The 19,730-nt window shown below is 36.8% G+C and overlaps 1 protein-coding gene across 16 annotated transcripts in view; it reads left to right on the forward strand.

The window, feature by feature from the left end:
• The window catches only part of HERC1 (HECT and RLD domain containing E3 ubiquitin protein ligase family member 1), a 203,903-nt gene that overhangs the window by 154,384 nt on the left and 29,789 nt on the right, over window positions 1-19,730 (forward strand). For 12 of the 16 annotated variants that reach the window (XM_070500325.1, XM_070500306.1, XM_070500338.1 and 9 more), the window contains 13 exons: window positions 792-1,060; window positions 1,802-1,854; window positions 2,547-2,747; window positions 3,425-3,599; window positions 6,156-6,426; window positions 6,562-6,775; window positions 7,533-7,789; window positions 8,926-9,053; window positions 9,783-9,910; window positions 16,630-16,830; window positions 18,067-18,197; window positions 19,019-19,218; window positions 19,603-19,708. In XM_070500325.1, coding sequence (XP_070356426.1) covers window positions 792-1,060; window positions 1,802-1,854; window positions 2,547-2,747; window positions 3,425-3,599; window positions 6,156-6,426; window positions 6,562-6,775; window positions 7,533-7,789; window positions 8,926-9,053; window positions 9,783-9,910; window positions 16,630-16,830; window positions 18,067-18,197; window positions 19,019-19,218; window positions 19,603-19,708 — 2,334 coding nt within the window. The remainder of the gene's footprint in view (window positions 1-791; window positions 1,061-1,801; window positions 1,855-2,546; window positions 2,748-3,424; window positions 3,600-6,155; window positions 6,427-6,561; window positions 6,776-7,532; window positions 7,790-8,925; window positions 9,054-9,782; window positions 9,911-16,629; window positions 16,831-18,066; window positions 18,198-19,018; window positions 19,219-19,602; window positions 19,709-19,730) is intronic. The other 4 variants (XM_070500355.1, XM_070500360.1, XM_044764763.2 and 1 more) reach the window with 2 other exon arrangements.

The raw sequence follows: 19,730 nt of genomic DNA on the forward strand, positions 1-19,730 counted from the left end.
AAACTAAGACAACTAAGTCTCTCTTGTTGCTTGCTCTGTGCGATTTTATTGCTTCTCTCCCCAGACTAGATGAATAGAGCCATATTGTGGTAATATTTGATTCTAACATCAAAGATAGATTACAAAACAGGCATCAGGTCCCAGTCAACTCTGCTGGGTATATAACGTGGCTGCGCTGCTCACCTTGCTATCTGAATGCATGCTCTTCTCCTTCATAGGTTCCATTTAATCACTGTACTGCCTCATTCTAGGAAACAGTGACGCCCAAATCTTGTAAATACCTCCATCCAGGGGCAGGGTACATGGTGGGTTTGTATGTTTATGTTGTTTAGCATTATGCTTTTGTGGCAGGGAGACTGAAAAGTTCAGAGGTATAAGTCCTACAGGAAAGAGCATTTACTATATTAAGTTAATAAGAGAAATGAATCTTAATGACTTCTTAGAAATTCAGAAAATAAATACGCATGTTATGACCAGGGAAAAAGTAGTTTTTATTAGAGGGATTTAAAAAAAATCATTTGAGATGGGGCAGATTGTCATTTTTATTAACTCTTCTCAGTAAGATAGTCAGTTACTTTTATTGTAACTTGTTAGAATGAGGAAGGGCAAAGAACACCTTCAGATTGTGTGACCTGAATTCTGATTTGAAAGAATTTTGTTTTGTAGCATTAATGAACATCTTTCAAATATTCCAGCATATGTAAACAAAGTAGTTAATATCGTAATCTATTTACCTCTTCTTAAGTTCATGTTAAATTGACTAATAATTGATATGAAATCATTTTGTACAGCATGTTTGTGAGTCTGAAGACAGGGAAGAAGTGGTGGTGTGTGAACTGTGTGAATGCAGTGTCGTTAGCTTCAATCAGCACATGAAGAGAAATCACCCAGGCTGCGGGCGCAGTGCAAACCGCCAGGGCTATCGCAGCAACGGCTCCTATGTGGATGGCTGGTTTGGTGGTGAATGTGGGAGTGGAAATCCATACTACCTGCTCTGTGGCAGCTGCAGGGAAAAGTACTTAGCCCTGAAGACCAAATCTAAGACAACAAGTTCTGAAAGGTACCTTAAAATTGTGTCAATATCCAGACCCTCTGAATGAAGAGTATAAGGTATCTCTTATTAAGACATGGGAATTGTAGGTTTTTTCCTGTGAGGAGTTACTTTTAACCTTTCCTAAAGTCCTTTGATTGCTGAACTAGGGGGCAGGAAGGATGGAAGTTGTTGAGGAATTCATGTTCCTGCCAGAGCTGGGAGCCTGTAGTCCAGGAACAGTGGCATGGCAGCAGGTCCTTCACTGGAGTTTGACTGTGTTAACCTTTGACTTGTTGGCAAGTTGCGGGCGAGTTAAACTTCAGGAGGCTTATGGTCAAATTTTTGTGTTGGTGTTTTTCACCATATTTTTGACATCTTAATTAAGATCTTTTTCTTGATGAAAAATTAGACTGTTTAGATTAAATGAACTTCCATGAACGAATTACCTCTTAATATTCTTGAATAGCAATTAATCTCTAGTGAGTAGAGTTTTTGCCTTATTATCAACCGCTAAAATCTTTAAGGCATTCTGGAATAGGTTTGGATTAAAAGAGTTATTGTAGGTCACCCAGAAACATCCCCAGTAATTTGTAGTCATTGATTTTGTAAACATATAAGTTTTTGTTACATTAGCCCATAACATGAAACACACTTTTTTATTTTGTGTTGCTTTATTAATGACCTGTTAAAATGTCTAGTGACTTAATTTGTATTTTGGGGTACTAACTCTTTTGTATAAAAACACAGTGTTCTTCATGTTTGGTGCAGGTACAAGGGACAAGCTCCAGATCTAATTGGCAAGCAAGACAGTGTGTATGAAGGTAGTTGTTTTGAGAGTTTCTTTATTTTACGTGTATTTTTATATACACCTTCTGCTTAACAACTGTTACTAAAATTTACCTTCATGTGTGTGTGTTTGTATTTATGCACATGTTAACTTAAACTTTCGCTGAAAAGCTCAAAATAGTTTGATAGCAACAGCCCTAGTTTTAAAAGTCAAAGGAAAAGGTCCTGGGTTCAAGTACTAGCTTTACCACAGAATGTTAATTTCTGCATGGCATATATTTTTTTCAAAGTAAGGAAAATATGTAGTATATTTTGAATTTCCATTCTATTTGAGGAAAGTGAAAAATAAAAAATTGAAGTCAGCATCATTGTATCTGGAGCATTCATTAACTTTAAATAACTCATTCCCTAATGATTATGGGCAGGGTGAAGAACTCTTTGTTGGCCCCATAACAGTATTTTTTATTAGTTGAAACCTCCATTAGCAGCTGTAATATTTGCTGTTGCTTCAAATGCGTTTAACTGCTCTGACCCCCTTGTGCTTAGTCTCACTGTGCCTTAGGAGTGCAGTTTGGTCGGGTTACCAGGAGATGGTGCTATAGTTCATTTTGTGGGCTCTGGGCTTTCACTCCTCCTGCATGTTAGATAAATTTCACAATAACCATTGCCAGCAGAGTTATGTCATGTTTATAGTCATATATCATACATTTAATTATTTAAATTCTAGAAGACTGGGACATGTTGGATGTTGATGAAGATGAAAAGCTAACGGGTGAAGAAGAATTTGAATTACTTGCTGGACCACTTGGTTTAAATGACCGACGCATTGTACCAGAACCAGTTCAGTTCCCTGACAGTGATCCATTAGGAGCATCAGTAGCAATGGTAACAGCCACCAACAGTATGGAAGAGACTCTGATGCAAATAGGTAAACTGAAATGCTGATTGGCATAGATTTTATAGAGTCTGTATTAATTTGTTTCTTATATAAGTAAATAATAATAAGGTAAAGGTAAATAATAATAACATTCAACATTATCCCACCACATCAAGTATCTTTAGCCAGGTGTTTTAACATGTTTAAGGTATAATGTAGTATTAAGTTTTGATTTTTCTGTTTTTAAGAAGTATTGAAGTGATAAAAAGAAAATTTATAAAATATGAGTAGAATTTTTTTAACTTTGTGAGAAGGGAATCCTGGAACTGACTAAAAACTATTTTGCAGTCTTTTTATTTGGGAGAGGATATAAGGAATATAAAATAAATAATTGTGACAGTATTGGTGACTCAGCCTTTTATGTGTACTCAAAGCATATTTTTAAAACTATATCTTTCCTATATTTGTTAATAACAGTAGAAGTGATACGTGACCAAAGTAAATAAAACCAAAAAAGTTTGAGGCATCTTTCTCCTATAATTGTTGACTAAGCAATATCTATTTCTCCTAAGGAATTTTTTGTATAACAGAGTTGCAGATGAGCAAAACACATTGGTTTGCTGTATTTCCTTGCAATCTGGAACCTAGGTAAAATGGGAAAATTTTTCAGTAGTCCTGATATTTTTTTCTTATCTTATTGAGAACTTAATGAAATCTTATTTTTTCAGGTTGCCATGGCTCTGTAGAAAAAAGTTCCTCTGGGAGAATAACTTTAGGTGAGCAGGCAGCTGCCTTAGCAAACCCTCATGACCGGGTGGTGGCTTTAAGGAGAGTGACTGCTGCTGCTCAGGTTCTTTTGGCCAGAACCATGGTCATGAGAGCTCTATCTCTTCTCTCAGTCAGGTAAGTGGTATTTCATGTCGAATGATGCTCAGTTAGCTTCTACTATATATTAGAGTCTGGTATTGTTTGGGAGGATGAGATAGAACTTTTAGAAACTTGAATATCTACTGTTGAATGAAAGAAGTTAGACATAGTCATCATTGTTATGCATTCATTCAGTCATACCTTCCATTAATACTTGACTCTTTTTAGTAGAAAATAATGTGATTATAGTAACTGAGTAAACAGCGAACATTTTATCATCTGAAATGGGAAACCAAAGCTGTTGATCCATTTGGTGCAGGCTTTAAATAAAAGGTCAAGAGGCTGGCCCCATGGTGTAACAGTTAAGTTTGGTGCACTCTCTTCAGCAGCCTGGGTTCATGGGTTCAGATCCCAGGCACGGACCTACACCACTCATCAGCCATGCTGTGGTGGCAACCCACATGAAAAATAGAGGAAGTTTGGCACAGATGTTAGCTCAGGGCTAATCTTCCTCAGCAAATAAATAGATAAGTAAGTAAATAAATAAGTAAAAGGTCAAATGAGGTTTTCTGCAGAATTGACTAACTGTATAGCTAAGTCAACTACAAATTCTATCATGGAGACTTTTGCCATGTTCATACTGTGGAGTATAATGTTAAAAGAGGGAAGAGAGCCAAGAATACCTAAAAGACATACATTTAAGAAATGGTTAGGGGCTGGCCCTGTGGCGCAGCAGTTTTCGCACATTCCGCTTCTTGGTGGTCCGGGGTTTGCTGGTTCAGATCCTGGCTGCGGACATGGCACCACTTGGCAAAAGCCATGCTGTGGTAGGCATCTCACGTATAAAGTAGAGGAAGATGGGCATGGCTGTTAGCTCAGGGCCAGTCTTCCTCAACAAAAAGAGAAGGATTGGCAGTAGTTAGCTCAGGGCTAATTTTCCTCAAAAAAAGAAAAAAGAAATGGTTAAGTGGGGCTGTTTAACAGTAAATCAGTGAAGACAGAAGGACCCTGAGAGAAAAACTCAAAATAAATTTAGATGAGACTGTAGTATTGGCTCAGGAATAGACAATTTGGACAGTGGAGAACAGAGTTCAGAAACTGACTAACACATATAGATAAACATTTGATTTATGACACTTTACACTACACAGCAGTGAGGAAAGGATGATCTTTTCAATAATTTGGCCTAGGTCAGATGGTTTATTCACGTAGGAAAAAAAAGGAGTCTTGCCCCTTTCCTCCCACTGTATGAAAACAAATATTTCCAAGTCACTCTTAGATCTAAATGTGAAAGGTATATCAATGTAAGTTTCTATATGGTAACACAGGAAGAATTTATTCTTGATCTTGGGACAGGCAGAGATTTCTTAAGCAAGTCACAAAAGGCATTCACCATAAAGAAAAAGATTGATAAATTGGACTATGTTCACAAAGAACTTTTGTCAGCAAAAGTCACTAAGAAAATAAAAAGTCAGGAAGTAAAAAAACAAGCCACTGAATGTGAGAAGATCTTAGCAATGCATATAACCAACAGAATATGTAAAGAATTCCTATAAATCAATGAGGAAAAAGACAACCCAAAAGAAAAATGGGCAAAATACAAAATAATACAAAATACAAAAAAGGATCTCCAAAGGGCCAATAAACATGAAAAATGAAGCCTTTAACCTCATTGATCTTCAGAGAAATGAAAATGAAAACCCAATGAGATACTACTATACACCCATTAGAATGGCTAAAATTTAAAAGACTGGGGGAGAAGGTAAGTGTGAGGATATGGAACACCTAGAAGCCTCCTACACTGCTGGTGAGGAAATAACTTGGAAAACTGTGCAATAATACCAAGTAAAGGTGAATATTAACATATTCTATGACCCAAAACTCCACCTCTGGGTGTATATCCAACAGGAATGCTTACATATGTGTACCCAAAGAATAAGCAAGAACATTCATAGAAGTACTATTCATAATAGCCCCATGACCTGATTGTCTTCTGTCTGGATAAATGAATTGTGATAGATTTCATTTATATGTCAATGAAAATTAATAGCTACTGCTATAATGCAACAACATGGATGAGTCTTACAAGCATAACGTTGAGCCAAAGAAGCTAGACACAAACATTTACGTACTTAATTTTTTTGTTTATGTAAAGTTCAGAAATAGGCAAAACTGATTTATGGCTTTAGAAGTCAGAATAGTGATTCCTTTTGAGGGCCTAGTGACTGAGAAGGGCACAGGCAGGCTTCTGAGGTGTTGGTAATGTTCTGTTTCTTGATCTGGGAGGTGGTTACAGGTGTTTGTTCAGTTTGTAAAAAGTCATGATTTGTGAACATTCCTCTATGTTATACCTTGGTAATTCAGATATACTTCAAGTATATGTCAGTATTTACTAAGATTTTTAAAAGTTTCAATAACAATTTCCAGTTAATGTAATATTTTTGGATGTCTCTTAGGACATGGATAATTAGTGATAGTGCAGCTTGCCTTTTGTTTTGGCTCTTGGTGCTATGGATGATATGTGGGGCTCCAAATGGTTCCTTAAGAAATCTATTTTCTTTCTCCATCTGAACTGTTTTCCTTTCCTGGCAGTGGTTCCAGTTGTAGCTTGGCTGCTGGTCTTGAATCTCTGGGCCTTACAGATATCCGAACGCTGGTTCGATTAATGTGCTTGGCTGCAGCAGGGAGAGCTGGCCTCTCCACCAGCCCTTCTGCCATGGCAAGCACCGCAGAACGCCCACGAGGTGGGCACAGCAAGGCGAACAAGCCCATCTCTTGCCTGGCTTATCTGAGCACGGCAGTAGGATGTCTGGCGTCAAATACTCCTAGTGCTGCAAAACTCCTAGTGCAGCTGTGTACACAGGTAAGCTAGTTTTCAGTGCTTTTCTTGTTGCATTGCTTATTTCTGACCGATTCTTAAAGAGCCTTTTGAGGTGAAATCTTTGTGTTCAAAATTATGTGTAAAAATTAAACCTGTTTGTTCCAATTGCCTCTTCAGAACTTGATTTCTGCTGCAACAGGTGTAAATCTAACCACGGTCGATGATCCAATTCAGCGAAAGTTTCTACCCAGCTTTCTCCGAGGAATTGCTGAAGAGAATAAGCTTGTAACCTCCCCAAACTTTGTTGTAACTCAGGCCCTTGTGGCGTTACTAGCAGACAAAGGGGCCAAGCTGAGACCTAACTATGATAAGTCAGAAGTTGAAAAGAAAGGTAAGTTTCATACCATTTAAATATAGTCTTCTAATCAGTTTGATTTATGTTTTAAAAAATGTTTTTGCATTGTTGTATGTGATGAATTACACAACTTCAAGTATACTTCTTAAGTTTAAATTATAAAAGAAGTGCATGAATACTTTTTCATTGTGCATGGAAACAAATATTAGAAAATGTCCCAAATTAGTCTTGATTTGATTATATTATTTTATTAGATTATGCTTTGAGTCACCATAGATAATAATCCTATTAGAGTTCCTTAATAAAATTTAGATAGAGGTAATGCTATTTTTCTCTTCATCTAAAGATGATGATACTTTGAAGGGACTACTTAATTACTACTGTCTACCCTTCTCTTCATCAGGGCCATTTGGCCAAGAGAGATGGGCATTTGGATCTATCAGCCCAGACCCTTGACTGGCTGTTAAGATCACTTTTGAGCAGCAAAAGCCAAACTCTTATTCTTTAGGGCATGCTGCTTCTGCCCTGGCCTTAAAATTATTCCTGCTGCATTCTCAGTCTGTGTCCTTAGAGGAAAGACTATTGATTGATAAATATAAATGTACATTTGCAATGAATCAAGTTTATTATAGTATTTGATGTGAGATAAATGCTTTATACCTTGTATGCATATCTTAGTGAATTGATTGCTTGTAAAAGTGCTAATTCTTAAGACATATGGGTTAACCCATTTTTGTTTGTTCATCACTACCGGCTCTTACCTGGGCATCATTTCATTGTTTTGTTTAAGCAGGTTTAACTGCCCAATTGTATGCCCATCCTTCCTATGATCCTTCTGCTGTAGGCCCTCTGGAGCTGGCTAATGCCCTGGCAGCCTGCTGCCTCTCCTCCAGGCTGTCCTCACAGCATAGGCAATGGGCTGCTCAACAGCTTGTGCGCACTCTTGCTGCACATGACCGCGACAACCAAACTACTCCACAAACACTCGCTGATATGGGAGGAGATCTCAGAAAATGCTCCTTTATCAAGTTGGAGGCTCATCAGAACAGAGTATGTATTTTGAGCCCCAAGTGTGTTAATCACTGTATGTAAGACAAAATAGTTTCTGCCTTTCTCAAAGAGCTCAAAATTTAGGTCTCTCTCTCTCGCACTCTCTCGCTCTCTCTCACACACACACACAAAATGATCAATATCCAACTGGTAGTTATTAACTCTTCTTTCTCTGTATGTTATGTTGACATTTATTGTTAGTGCCATGGAGTTGATTCTGACTCCTAGGGACCCTGTGTACAGCAGAGCAGAACCCTGCCTGATCTTTTTGCGCCATCCTCTCATCTTCCGGCACTGTATCAGACAATGCTCTGCTGCTATTCACAAGGTTTTCATGGCCAGTTTTTTCAGAAGTGGGTGGCCAGGTCCTTCTTCCTAGTCTCTCTTAGTCTGAAAGCTCCCTTGAAACCTGTCCACCATGGGTGACCCTGTTGATTATTTGAAATACCGGTGGCATAGCTTTCAGCATCACAGTAGCACACACCCACTACAGTATGACACTCAACAGACGAGTGGTGTGGTTCCCCCACCAGAAAACGAACCTGGGTAAAGGGGATGAGGGCACTGAATCTTAACTACTAGACCACCAGGGCTGGCTTGGTTTGACATAGTAGTATAGAGATGGGAAAATCAGATTGGGGATGAGAAGAAAACCAAAGGAATAGCCTTACAAAAGGTGAAGGCTTATACATGCAAGAGGAGAAGAAACTGGTCTCGCTATTTTAATATAACCCACTGGGCCTCTGAGCAGTGACAAGGGCAGTTTAGGAAATGAAGACTTTCCTCTATTATTTAACCAATTTTAAAATCACTTCTCAATCTATGTTACTTATTTTATAGAAGATATAAACATGTTGAAGTATTTTACTTTATTGAATTAAATAAACATGTTTAGTAAAGATACTATGAAGTCTCAGATAAACTAGTTTGGGCATAGTACTTTAAAACTACACTTCAAATAGGTGTGTATTTACAAGCCAATTAGAAAAGAATGAGACCCTGCATATTGTGGTATAACATTTATGCTTTTGTGTTTTACAATTTCATGGTAGATTTTTTTTGTTAATTTGATAGAATTTTTTCAAGTGATAGAATCATTTAAATCAAAACTTGCTGGATTTTGTCAACTTTTTTAGGTAATGACTTGTGTTTGGTGTAATAAAAAAGGACTCTTGGCTACAAGTGGCAATGATGGCACCATCCGAGTATGGAATGTTACCAAGAAGCAATACTCACTGCAACAAACCTGCGTGTTCAACAGATTGTGAGTATTAACGTTATCTCTCTTGTCTAACATTTAATGTGAGAATCCTAAACACGCCTCGTCATGGTTGTGTTAGTGTAATCAAATTGTCACTGAAATTTTTTACAATTTTTCTTTTAGAATAGTCTTACTATATCTCCAATGTGTATTTTTTAATTTCTATGATACTGATTCAGAACATAAAAACTTTTAACTACTAATATTGGACTTACTCAGAATTAAATCAAGGTCTACTATACTAGAAAATAAATGTTCAATTCTGTAAAACAGTCGGCTAATTTTCCATCATTCTTCATGGATTATTTAGGAATTAGAGTTCTGATATTTCTTCTGTAGCAGAATAGTAGCATCTTTTATAGCTTTATGACTAGCTGTAGGTAATTCTTTTCTGAGAACTTCTGTAGAGATTAGGCAAACAAGAACCAATGTGTTCTGAATAATGACCATGTGTACAACCCGTACAGAATCAGAATGTCTTGGTTGACTAATTATGTACTACATTAAATGATGAATAGTCTAAGCATCACTCTTTTATAATTCCACATTTTTCACATTATGACAAATACTAGCAAATATATGGTTGTCCAATATTCCTAGCCAGGCTTTTGAAACGTAAGAATCTGCTATTACGTGCTCTAGTCTACATGAAACCCTTATTTTAAGGTTTGGGGTTTAGTTTACTTTTGGATGATGAGGATTAGAATTCCATACATATCTGTTATATTCCAGGGAAGGGGATGCTGAGGAAAGCCTGGGGTCACCCAGTGATCCAAGTTTCTCACCTGTTTCCTGGAGTATCAGTGGCAAATATCTAGCTGGGGCTTTGGAAAAGATGGTGAATATCTGGCAAGTTAATGGTAAGAGTCATGTAAATACTAGTAAACTACTGAAGGTCCTTTTTAAGCCTTTCTCTTAGCCTTCTGAGTCCAAACAGTGGCTTCCCTTCACCTTGAAACTCACAATCTATTCATCAGCTCTGAAAATCTATGCATAGTATGGTTTAAATTAAAGAGGAAGTGCTTATTTCCTGACTTTCCTTTTGAGGCATTTTAACTAACCTGATAGTTGTAAAATGAAAATTCTTGTTATGTATCACTAAGTGTTAAGAGTAGAATTTGAGGAGAAGTAATGGCCTCTGAATTTTCAGCCATGAGTTCTTTTGAATCACTTGAAATATTTTTACAGTCAGGCATCACTTAATGACAGGGGTGCATTCTGAGAAATGCGTCATTAGGCGGTTTCATCATTCTGCGAACATCATAGAGTATACTTACACAAACTTACATGATATAGCCTACTACATACCTAGGCTATACAGTACTAATCTTATGGGACCAGCTTTATATATGTGGTCTGTCGTTGACCAAAACATTATGTGGTACATGACTGTATTAATTTTGTCTGTTTCACAGGTATAAACTCTTATCAATTATTTTTAGTTTGACATTAAATTTTTTCTATTAAGATCATAATAGTTTATAACATTGTGAAATTTCAGTTGTACGTTATTATTTGTCAGTCACCATGTATATGTGTCCCTTTACCCCACATCCCCACTCGCCAACCCCCTTCCCTTCTGGTAACCACTCATCTGTTCTCTTTGTCCATGCATTTGTTTGTCTTCCACATATGAGTGAAGTCATGTAATGTTTGTCTTTCTCTGTCTGGCTTGTTTTGCTTAACGTAATACCCTCAAGTCCATCCATTTTGTTGCAATTGGGACAATTTTGTCTTTTTTATGGCTGAGTAGTATTCCCTTCTATATATATGCCACATCTTCTTTATCCAGTCATCAGTCGATGGGCACTCGGGTTGCTTCCACGTCTTGACTATTGTGAATAATGCTGCAATGAGCATAGGGTTGCATAAATCTCTGAATCGTTGATTTCAAGATCTTTGGATAAATCTCCAGTAGTGGGATAGCTGGGTCATATCGTATTTCTATTTTTAATTTTTTGAGAAATCTCCATACTGTTTTCCATAGTGGCTGTACCAGTTTACATTCCCACCAGCATTGTATGAGGGTTACCTTTCCTCCACATCCTCTCCAACATTTGTTATTTGTTGTCTTGGTAATTATAGCCATTGTGACAGGTGTAAAGTGATATCTTAGTGTAGTTTTGATTTGCATTTCCCTAATGATTAGTGATGTTGAACATCTTTTCATGTGCCTATTGGCCATCTGTGTATCTTCTTTGGAAAAAATGTCTGTTCATATCCTCTGCCCATTTTTTGATCGGCTTGTTTGTTTTTTTGTTGTTGAGTTGTGTGAGTTCTTTATATATTTTGGAGATTAACCCCTTGTGAGATATAATATTTGCAAATATTTTCTCCCAGTTGGTGGGTTGTCTTTTTGTTTTGTTCATGGTTTCCCTTGCCTTGAAGAAGCTTTTTAGTCTGATGAAGTTCCATTTGTTTATTTTTTCTTTTGTTTTCCTTGCCTGAGTAGGCATGGTATTTGAAAAGATGCTTCTAAGACTGATGTCAAAGAGTGTACTGGCTATATTTTCTTCTAGGAGTTTTATGGTTTCACGTCTTACCTTCAAGTCTTTAATCCATATTGAGTTAATTTTTTTGTATGATGAAAGATAGTCTACTTTCATTCTTTTGCATGTGGCTGTCCAGTTTTCCCAACACCATTTATTGAAGAGATTTTCCTTTCTCCATTATATGTGCTTAGTTCCTTTATTGAAGATTAGCTGTCTGTAGATGTATGGTTTTATTTCTGGACTTTCAATTCTGTTAATTGATCTTTGTGTCTGTTTTTGTGCCAGTATATGCTGTTTTGATTACTATAGCTTTGTAGTATATTTTGAAGTCAGGGATTGTGATGCCTCCAGCTTTGTTCTTTTTTTCTCAGGATTGCTTTTGCTATTCGGGGTCTTTTGTTGCCCCATATGAATTTTAGTATTCTTTGTTCTATTTCCATGAAGAATGTCATTGGGATTCTGATTGGGATTGCATTGAATCTGTAGATTGCTTTAGGTAATATGGACATTTTAACTATGTTTATTCTTTCTATCCATGTGCATTCCATTCCTTTACGTCATCATCGATTTCTTTAAATAATGTCATGTAGTTTTCATTGTATAGGTCTTTCACCTCCTTGGTTAAATTTGTTCCTAGATATTTTAGTCTTTTTGTTGTGATTGTAAATGGGATTGTATTCTGGAGTTCTCTCTTAGTTATCAGAGCATAGAAATGCAACTGATTTTTGTAAGTTGATTTTGTATCTTGCAACTTTGCTGTAGTTGTTGACTATTTCTAATAATTTCCTATGGATTCTTTTGAGTTTTCTATATATACAATCAGGTCGTCTGCAAACAGTGAAAGTTTCACTTCTTCCCTGTCAATTTGGATTCCTTTTATTTCTTTTTCTTGCTTAATTGCTCTGCCCAGAACCTCCAGTACTGTGTAGAATAGGAGTGGTGAGAGTGGGCACCCTTGTCTTGTTCCTGTTCTCAGAGGGATGGCTTTCAGTTTTTCCTGTTGAGTATGATGTTGGCTGTGGGTTTGTCATATATGGTGTTTATTATGTTGAGGTACTGTCCTTCTATACCCATTTTATTGAGAGTTTTTATCATAAATGGATGTTGGATCTTGTCAAATGCTTTCTCTGCATCTATTGAGATGATCATGTGGTTTTTATTCCTCATTTTTTTAATGTGGTGTATCATATTGATTGATTTGTAAATGTTGAACTGTCCCTGGTATAAATCCCACTTGATCGTGGTGTATGATCCTTTTAATGTATTGCTGTATTTGGGTTGCCAATATTTAGTTGAGGATTGTTGCATGTATGTTCATCAGCGATATTGGCCTATAATTTTCCTTCTTTGTATTGTCCTTGTCTTTGGCTTTGGGATCAAGGTGATGTTGGCCTCATAGAATGAGGTAGGAAATGTTCTGTATTCTTCAATTTTTTGGAATAGTTTGAGAAGGATAGGTATTAAATCTTCTTTGAATGTTTGGTAGAATTCTCCTCAGAAGGCATGTGGTCCTTGGCTTTTATTTTTTGAGAGGTTTTTGATTACTGTTTCAATTGCTTTACTTGTGGTTGGTCTATTCAGATTGTCTCTTTCTTCTTGATTCAGTTTTGGGAGGTTGTATGAGTCTAAGAATTTATCCATTTCTTCTAGATTGTCCAATTTGTTGGCATATAGTGTTTCCTAACATTCTGCTATAATCCTTTGCATGTCTCTGGTATCCATTGTAATTTCTCCTCTTTCGCTTCTAATTTTATTTATTGGAGTCTTCTCTCTTTTTTCTTAGTGAGTCTGGCTAAGAGTTTGTCAATTTTGTTTATCTTCTCAAAGAACCAGCTCTTAGTTTCATTGATCCTTTCTACTGTTTTTTTGTTGTTGTTGTTTCAATTTCCTTTATTTCTGCTGTAATTTTTATTATTTTCCTCCTGCTGGCCTAGTTTTTCATTTAATTCCACTATATCCTTGTTGACTTTCTGTCCGGATGATCTATCCATTGATGTAAGTGGGATGTTGAGGTCCCCTGCTCCTATTGTGTTGCTGTTAATTTCTCCTTTTAGGTCTGTTAACTGTTGCTTTATGTACTTTGGTGCTCCTGTGTTAGGTCCATATATCTTATGAGTGTTATGTCCTCTTGATGGAGTGTCCCTTTTATCATTTTTATATCACCCCTCTTTGTCTCTCATTGCCTTTATCTTGGAGTCTACTTTGTCTGATATAAGTATGGCAACACTTGCTTTCTTTTGTTTGCCATTAGCCTATGGTATCATCTTCCATCCCTTCACTCTGAGCCTGTGTTTGTCTTTAGAGCTGAGATATACTTCCTGGAGGCAGCGTATTCTTGAGTCTTGTTTTTTAATCCATCCTGCCACTCTGTGTCTTTTGATTGGAGAATTCAATCCATTTACATTTAGAATGATTATTGATATATGAGGGCTTAGTACTGCCATTTTAGATTTGTTTTCCAGTTGTTCTGTATTTCTTTTTTTTTCTCATCCTGTATGTTTCTGACTGCCAGTTCAATTTGGTGTTTCTCTATGATGGTTTCTGTTTTCTCTTTATCATTTGCGTCTCTGTTCTGATTTTTTCTTTAGTGGTTGCTGTGAAGTTTGTATAAAAGATCTCATAGGTAAGATAGTCCATTTTCTGATAGCGTGTTTTCTTAATCTATGCAGGTTCCATCCCTTTCCTCTTCCCCGTCTAAGTTATTGTTGTCACTACTTGTTCCATTTTGTGTTGTGAGTTTGTGATTAAAATGGAGTGATTATAGTTATTTTTGATGCTTTCCTTCCCTTTATCTTTAATAATTGTTTGCTAACCTGTTCTGATAGAGAGCTACAATTTTCTGATTTTGTCTGTCTCCTTGCTCATGGCTTTGTAAACCCTTTCTTTTTTTTGTTTTTTTCAGGTTTAAGGGCCTTCTTGATCATTTCTTGTAGGGAGATCTTGTGGCAATGAACTCCCTCGGCTTTTGTTTATCTGGGAAGGTTTTTATTTCTCCATTGCATCTGAAGGATAGTTTCACTGGATAGAGTATTCTTGGCTGAAAGTTTTTGTCTTTCAGAATTTTGAACATGTCATTCTACTTTCTCCTAGCATGTAAGGTTTCTGCTGAAAGCATGACAGGGGTTCCTTTGTAGGTTATTTTCTTCTGCCTTGATGCTCTTAGTATTTTTTGTTTTAAAAATATTAACTTTTTCCAGTTTTACTAATATATGCCTCGGAGAAGGTCTTTTTACATTGATATAATTAGAAGTTCTGTTAGCTTCATTTACATGTAATTCCAGCTTCTTCCTCAGGTTTGGGAAGTTCTCAGCTATTATTTCTTTGAACAAGCTCTCTGCTATTATTTCTTTGAACAAGCTCTCTGGTATTATTTCTTTGAACAAGCTCTCTGCTCCTTTCTCCCCCTCTTCTCCCTCTGGAATACCTGTAATCCTTATATTGCATTGGCTAATTGAGTCAGCTGTTTCTCAGAGAATGTCTTCATTTCTTTTTAGTCCAAGTTGTCTCTCCTCCATCTGCAGCATTTCTATATTTCTGTCCCCTAAGTTACTAATTCTGTCCTCCATATTATCAGCTCTGTTTTTTTAAGGATTCCAGATTTTTCTTTATCTCATTCATTGTGTTTTTCATCTCCAACATTTCCAATTGGGGTTTTTTTAATAGTTTCAATCTGTTTTGTGAAGAATTCCCTCTGTTCATTAATTTTATTCCTGAGATCATTGAACTGTCTTTCTGAGTTTTCTTGTAACTCACTGAGTTTCTTTATGATAACTTTTGAATGCTCTGTCATTTAGATTGTGAATTTCTGTGACTTTAGGATTGGTTTCTGGGTACTTGTGATTTTCCTTCTGGTCTGGAATGTTAATATGCTTCTTCAATGCTATTTGATGGGCTGGACTTTTGCTGTCACATAGTGGTAGTATCTGGTTGCAGATTCCACCTGCCACCACTGGGGGGTGGTGGAGCTGTGTTTTCTGAGCCCTCTGCAACCCCTGGCAGATGTGCCCGTCCATTGGAAGCTGTGCCAACAGGGCTTGTCTGTGTTTTCCCACTGGCCGCTATTGTTTTAAACATGTATGTGCAGGTTTTCTGGCAGGGATCCCCTGCTCTGGCCACCTGGCTGAGCTGGTGCGCCGGGTGGAAGGGGTGCTTTTTTCCCATGCGCTATCTTGCACGCTCCTGCCCTTCACTCACTGCCTGCCTGAGCTGGTCAGCTTGGTATGGATACCTCCGCTGTTGCTTATCTGCCTCATTGTGGAGCGTTCCCACAGGCTAGGAGGCAACTCTGAGAGCACAAGCATTCCCGTGGAGGGCTGCCTTCTTCCCCTTCTCTCAGAGTTGCATGCTGGCTGCTGCGCGAGAGGTCCTTTGCCCTAGATTGCTGCTGCTTAAGAGGAAGGGGAGATCCACTTACCTCCTTCCACTGCCTCCTGGGGGGGGCGTCCATCACCCCTGTCTTCAGACTTATGGCTGTGTGGATGTCAGAGGTCTGTTGTGTTGTGTGAATGTCCTCTGTTGGTTTGTGAATGTCCTTTTTGTTGTATCTTAGTGGGGAGAGACTAAGGGAAGTACTCACTCGGCCATGATGCTGACGTTACTCCATCTTGTCAATTTTTAATAATACCTCTCTGGGAAGTAAAAATCATTATTATAATCTCAGATTTATCAGTATTTTTGTTTGTTTTTGCATATTTGAGGAATGGCTGTTCTGTTTCACATATTTGAAGGAATTACTAGGCTTAACTATAGGTAAATTTCTTATGTTCATTTGCTTTTCAGTAATTACTATGAAAGAACTTAAGTATTTGACATTTGTACTGAGTATCTTCCTTTACTTTTTCTTCCATGAAGCTGTCATTTTTGTCCCTTTAATAAACAAAAAAGCTTATTACAGAAAAGCATATTAATTTGGTAATCCTATGTAGTATGTAAATGAAGGATCCTGCCTTGCAGTCATTCATTAGTACGCTATTATGAAATTGAGGACTGCTTTAAGTGTATATTAGAATTAAGTAGTATTTCTTTTTGTTCTTGTTTTTATTTTTAAGAATTAAGTAACAACTAGATAATATTTTCTTCCTCTTTAGGAGGAAAAGGACTGGTAGATATTCAGCCCCATTGGGTATCTGCCCTGGCTTGGCCAGAGGAGGGTCCAGCTACAGCCTGGTCAGGAGAGTCTCCAGAATTATTGTTGGTGGGACGGATGGATGGATCTCTAGGACTTATTGAAGTTGTTGATGTGTCCACTATGCACCGTCGAGAATTGGAACATTGCTATCGAAAGGATGGTAAATGTCTGGTTATGTGTCTACCTGAGAAAATGTTCCCCACACTCAAATAGACTTAGTTTTTTGGGACTTGCTTTTAAAAATGCTGAGTAAATATTACTTTTGGCTTTGTTTTCCAAATTGTCTAGTTGGTATTGCATTTTAATTAGTTACTAAATTGAAAGATATTTCTCTCCCAATCCCTACCACACCTCTCTGCCAAAATGAGATCTAATAGTATTATAATGTATTAGCCATTCATCCTTCATGGAAGTATCTGAACACTTATAACAGGCTCCAAGTCTCCCTTGAAAGTTAAGAATGTCCAAAAGAAAAAAATAATAATCATTGGTAGAGATGAAATTGTTAACAGATTAGTGAAATTGTGGAAATGGAGGAAGGAGGAAGAGGGAAGTTCCTGGTCTTATGAGATAGCAGGAAGTCTGCTTTCATTTATTGTCTCATTGTATTCCCTTTGGATGCGTAGGCATCTTACTTGATAGTTTTTGTTAGTTGTTTTAGGGGAGTGGGGTATTTCAAAGGTCGCAGTTCCCACTTACATGGTACTCTATTGACAGAATAGAACAAGTTTGTTTTTTTAGGTTTTTTTAAAATAGGTAATACCTTTATAGGATGCAAAAATTTTAAAGTTTAAAAAGGTATACAGTGAAAAATCTTTCTCCTGTCAACTCAGTTCCCATGTCCCCATTCTACTCCCACAGATAAACACTGTTTTTTACTTTTTTTATAGCCTTCCAGTGTTATATATACTTAAAGAAGCAAATATGAATATAAGTTATTAGAATAGAACATGTTTGATAGAATATGGAAATAACCTGAGTAGGGAATATTCAACAAGCAAAAGAAGGGACAGGTAATTTTCTTTCTATGACTTAAGGTTTTTTCACTTCTCAGTTTCATGGTAGATTCGACCCAAAAGGAAAGAACTTGGCACAATCACTTAAAATCAGCAAGGAAATTCCATTTTTTGTCCTTCTTTTTTAATAACCACCTGAAAAGAATGAAAGATTAAAAATGAGGTAGTCCTTGTCACTTATAAATGAAACTTTTAAAGTGGGTTAAATGGAATCCCTTCGGTAAGCCTACATTTTATCTAAATGCATTAAAGAGATGTTTGGAAACTTACTTGCTGTGGTTGCAGTAGCAAATATTTGTTGCAAAGTCTCATTTTTAAGTTAGACAATGACAAATAAGTCTCTCTTTTTTTTAATTTTAATTTTGTTTTTATCATGTTAGTGTCTGTAACTTGCATTGCTTGGTTCAGTGAAGACAAACCGTTTGCAGTGGGATATTTTGATGGCAAATTGTTACTGGGGACAAAGGAACCACTTGAGAAAGGAGGCATTGTTCTCATTGATGCACATAAGGTAAAGCATCTTTACCAGATGTTTTTTTCTTGTTTTTTACTGTAGTATTGCATGGTACTAGTTTCTTTAAAAATTTCATCAATCACTTATGACTTAATATTCTGTTCTTACATAAAGTCTTTGGACCATGAGTATACATGGAAAGGTCTTTGTAAGAAAGCCATCAAACAGGGAAAGAGGTAAAACCAAAACAGGGAAATAGGAACACCCTTGGAGTAACCCCTGTCAAAGTACCTCCCACTAATGCCAGAAATTCCATCTGTGAGGACTGATTCCGTTGCCTTAAACAGAGGTTGCCAGTTCATATGCTTACAGGGCCACCTAGGCAAGTAACAAATGCCTGAAGCCAGGAGTTAGAAGGTGTGAAGGAGGGTAAAAAAGAAAGTCAGAAGAGCACAGTGATGACAACCATATAAACACAAAACATGTCCCAGATTCTCATAAGTATTTGGAATTTTGGTGTAAGGGGTGCTTTTTTTTTTAAGTTTCTTCTTATTTTATTTTTTAATGATTACCAATCAGTAAAAATAACTCTTAAAAATGCCAATGAAAGGTAACATCCCTTTTGAATCAGAATTTCATAATTAATTCATTCAACTAATACTTATTGTGCTTTGACTACAGTAAATATGTATAATGCACACTAATTAAAGGATGAGTTGGTCTGGTGATTGGGAATGCTGTGACAGTATTTGTGATTTGCATAAAATTTTGATGTCAAAATAATTGAGTAGTAGAAGTATAGGTCATAAATTATTGAGTTTAAAGTATTTGTGAAGGAAGCATTACTATGATTTTTTTTCTCCCCCTACCATTTTTAGGATACTCTTGTTAGTATGAAGTGGGACCCAACAGGTCATATTCTGATGACATGTGCCAAAGAAGAAAATGTGAAACTCTGGGGGCCTATTTCAGGATGCTGGCGCTGTCTGCACTCACTCTGCCATCCGTCTATTGTAAATGGCATTGCTTGGTGCAGCCTCCCCGGGAAAGGATCCAAGTTGCATTTACTGCTGGCTACGTATGTTGTAAATTTATGTGTGTGTCTTAATTTTTATATTAGAATAGACTGTTATTTGCATTAAATGTGACTTCTCGGTAGTCTTAAATAGTTTATTGCCAGTTACTATTCTTATAATGTGTAATACCATAAGATCACTTTGGAGAAATAAAGAGCAATTTTCCAATGTGAAATTTGGTATGTAAACTCCTTATTTGGGTGTGATGTTGTTAGAATATTGATCCTAGTTGTATTTTTTGTAAAAGATCATAGTGTACCTACTACAAATAAATTTTTCAAATAAATTATAGTAGTTCTGTTAGGTCTTAATTGATTGCTGTGTGAAAATATTTTTACTTCTGCATATTGATATGTTTTTGTTTTATGTGATCAATTTTTTTAAAGTGGCTGTCAGAGTGGCTTAGTATGTGTTTGGCGTATTCCACAAGACACCACACAGACCAGTGTGACTAGTTCAGAAGGATGGTGGGACCAGGAATCAAAGTGCCAGGTAAATATTCTGGTGTTTTTGA

Source organism: Equus asinus, chromosome 2 (genome assembly GCF_041296235.1).
Source record: "Equus asinus isolate D_3611 breed Donkey chromosome 2, EquAss-T2T_v2, whole genome shotgun sequence".
NCBI classification, from domain to species: Eukaryota; Metazoa; Chordata; class Mammalia; order Perissodactyla; family Equidae; genus Equus; species Equus asinus.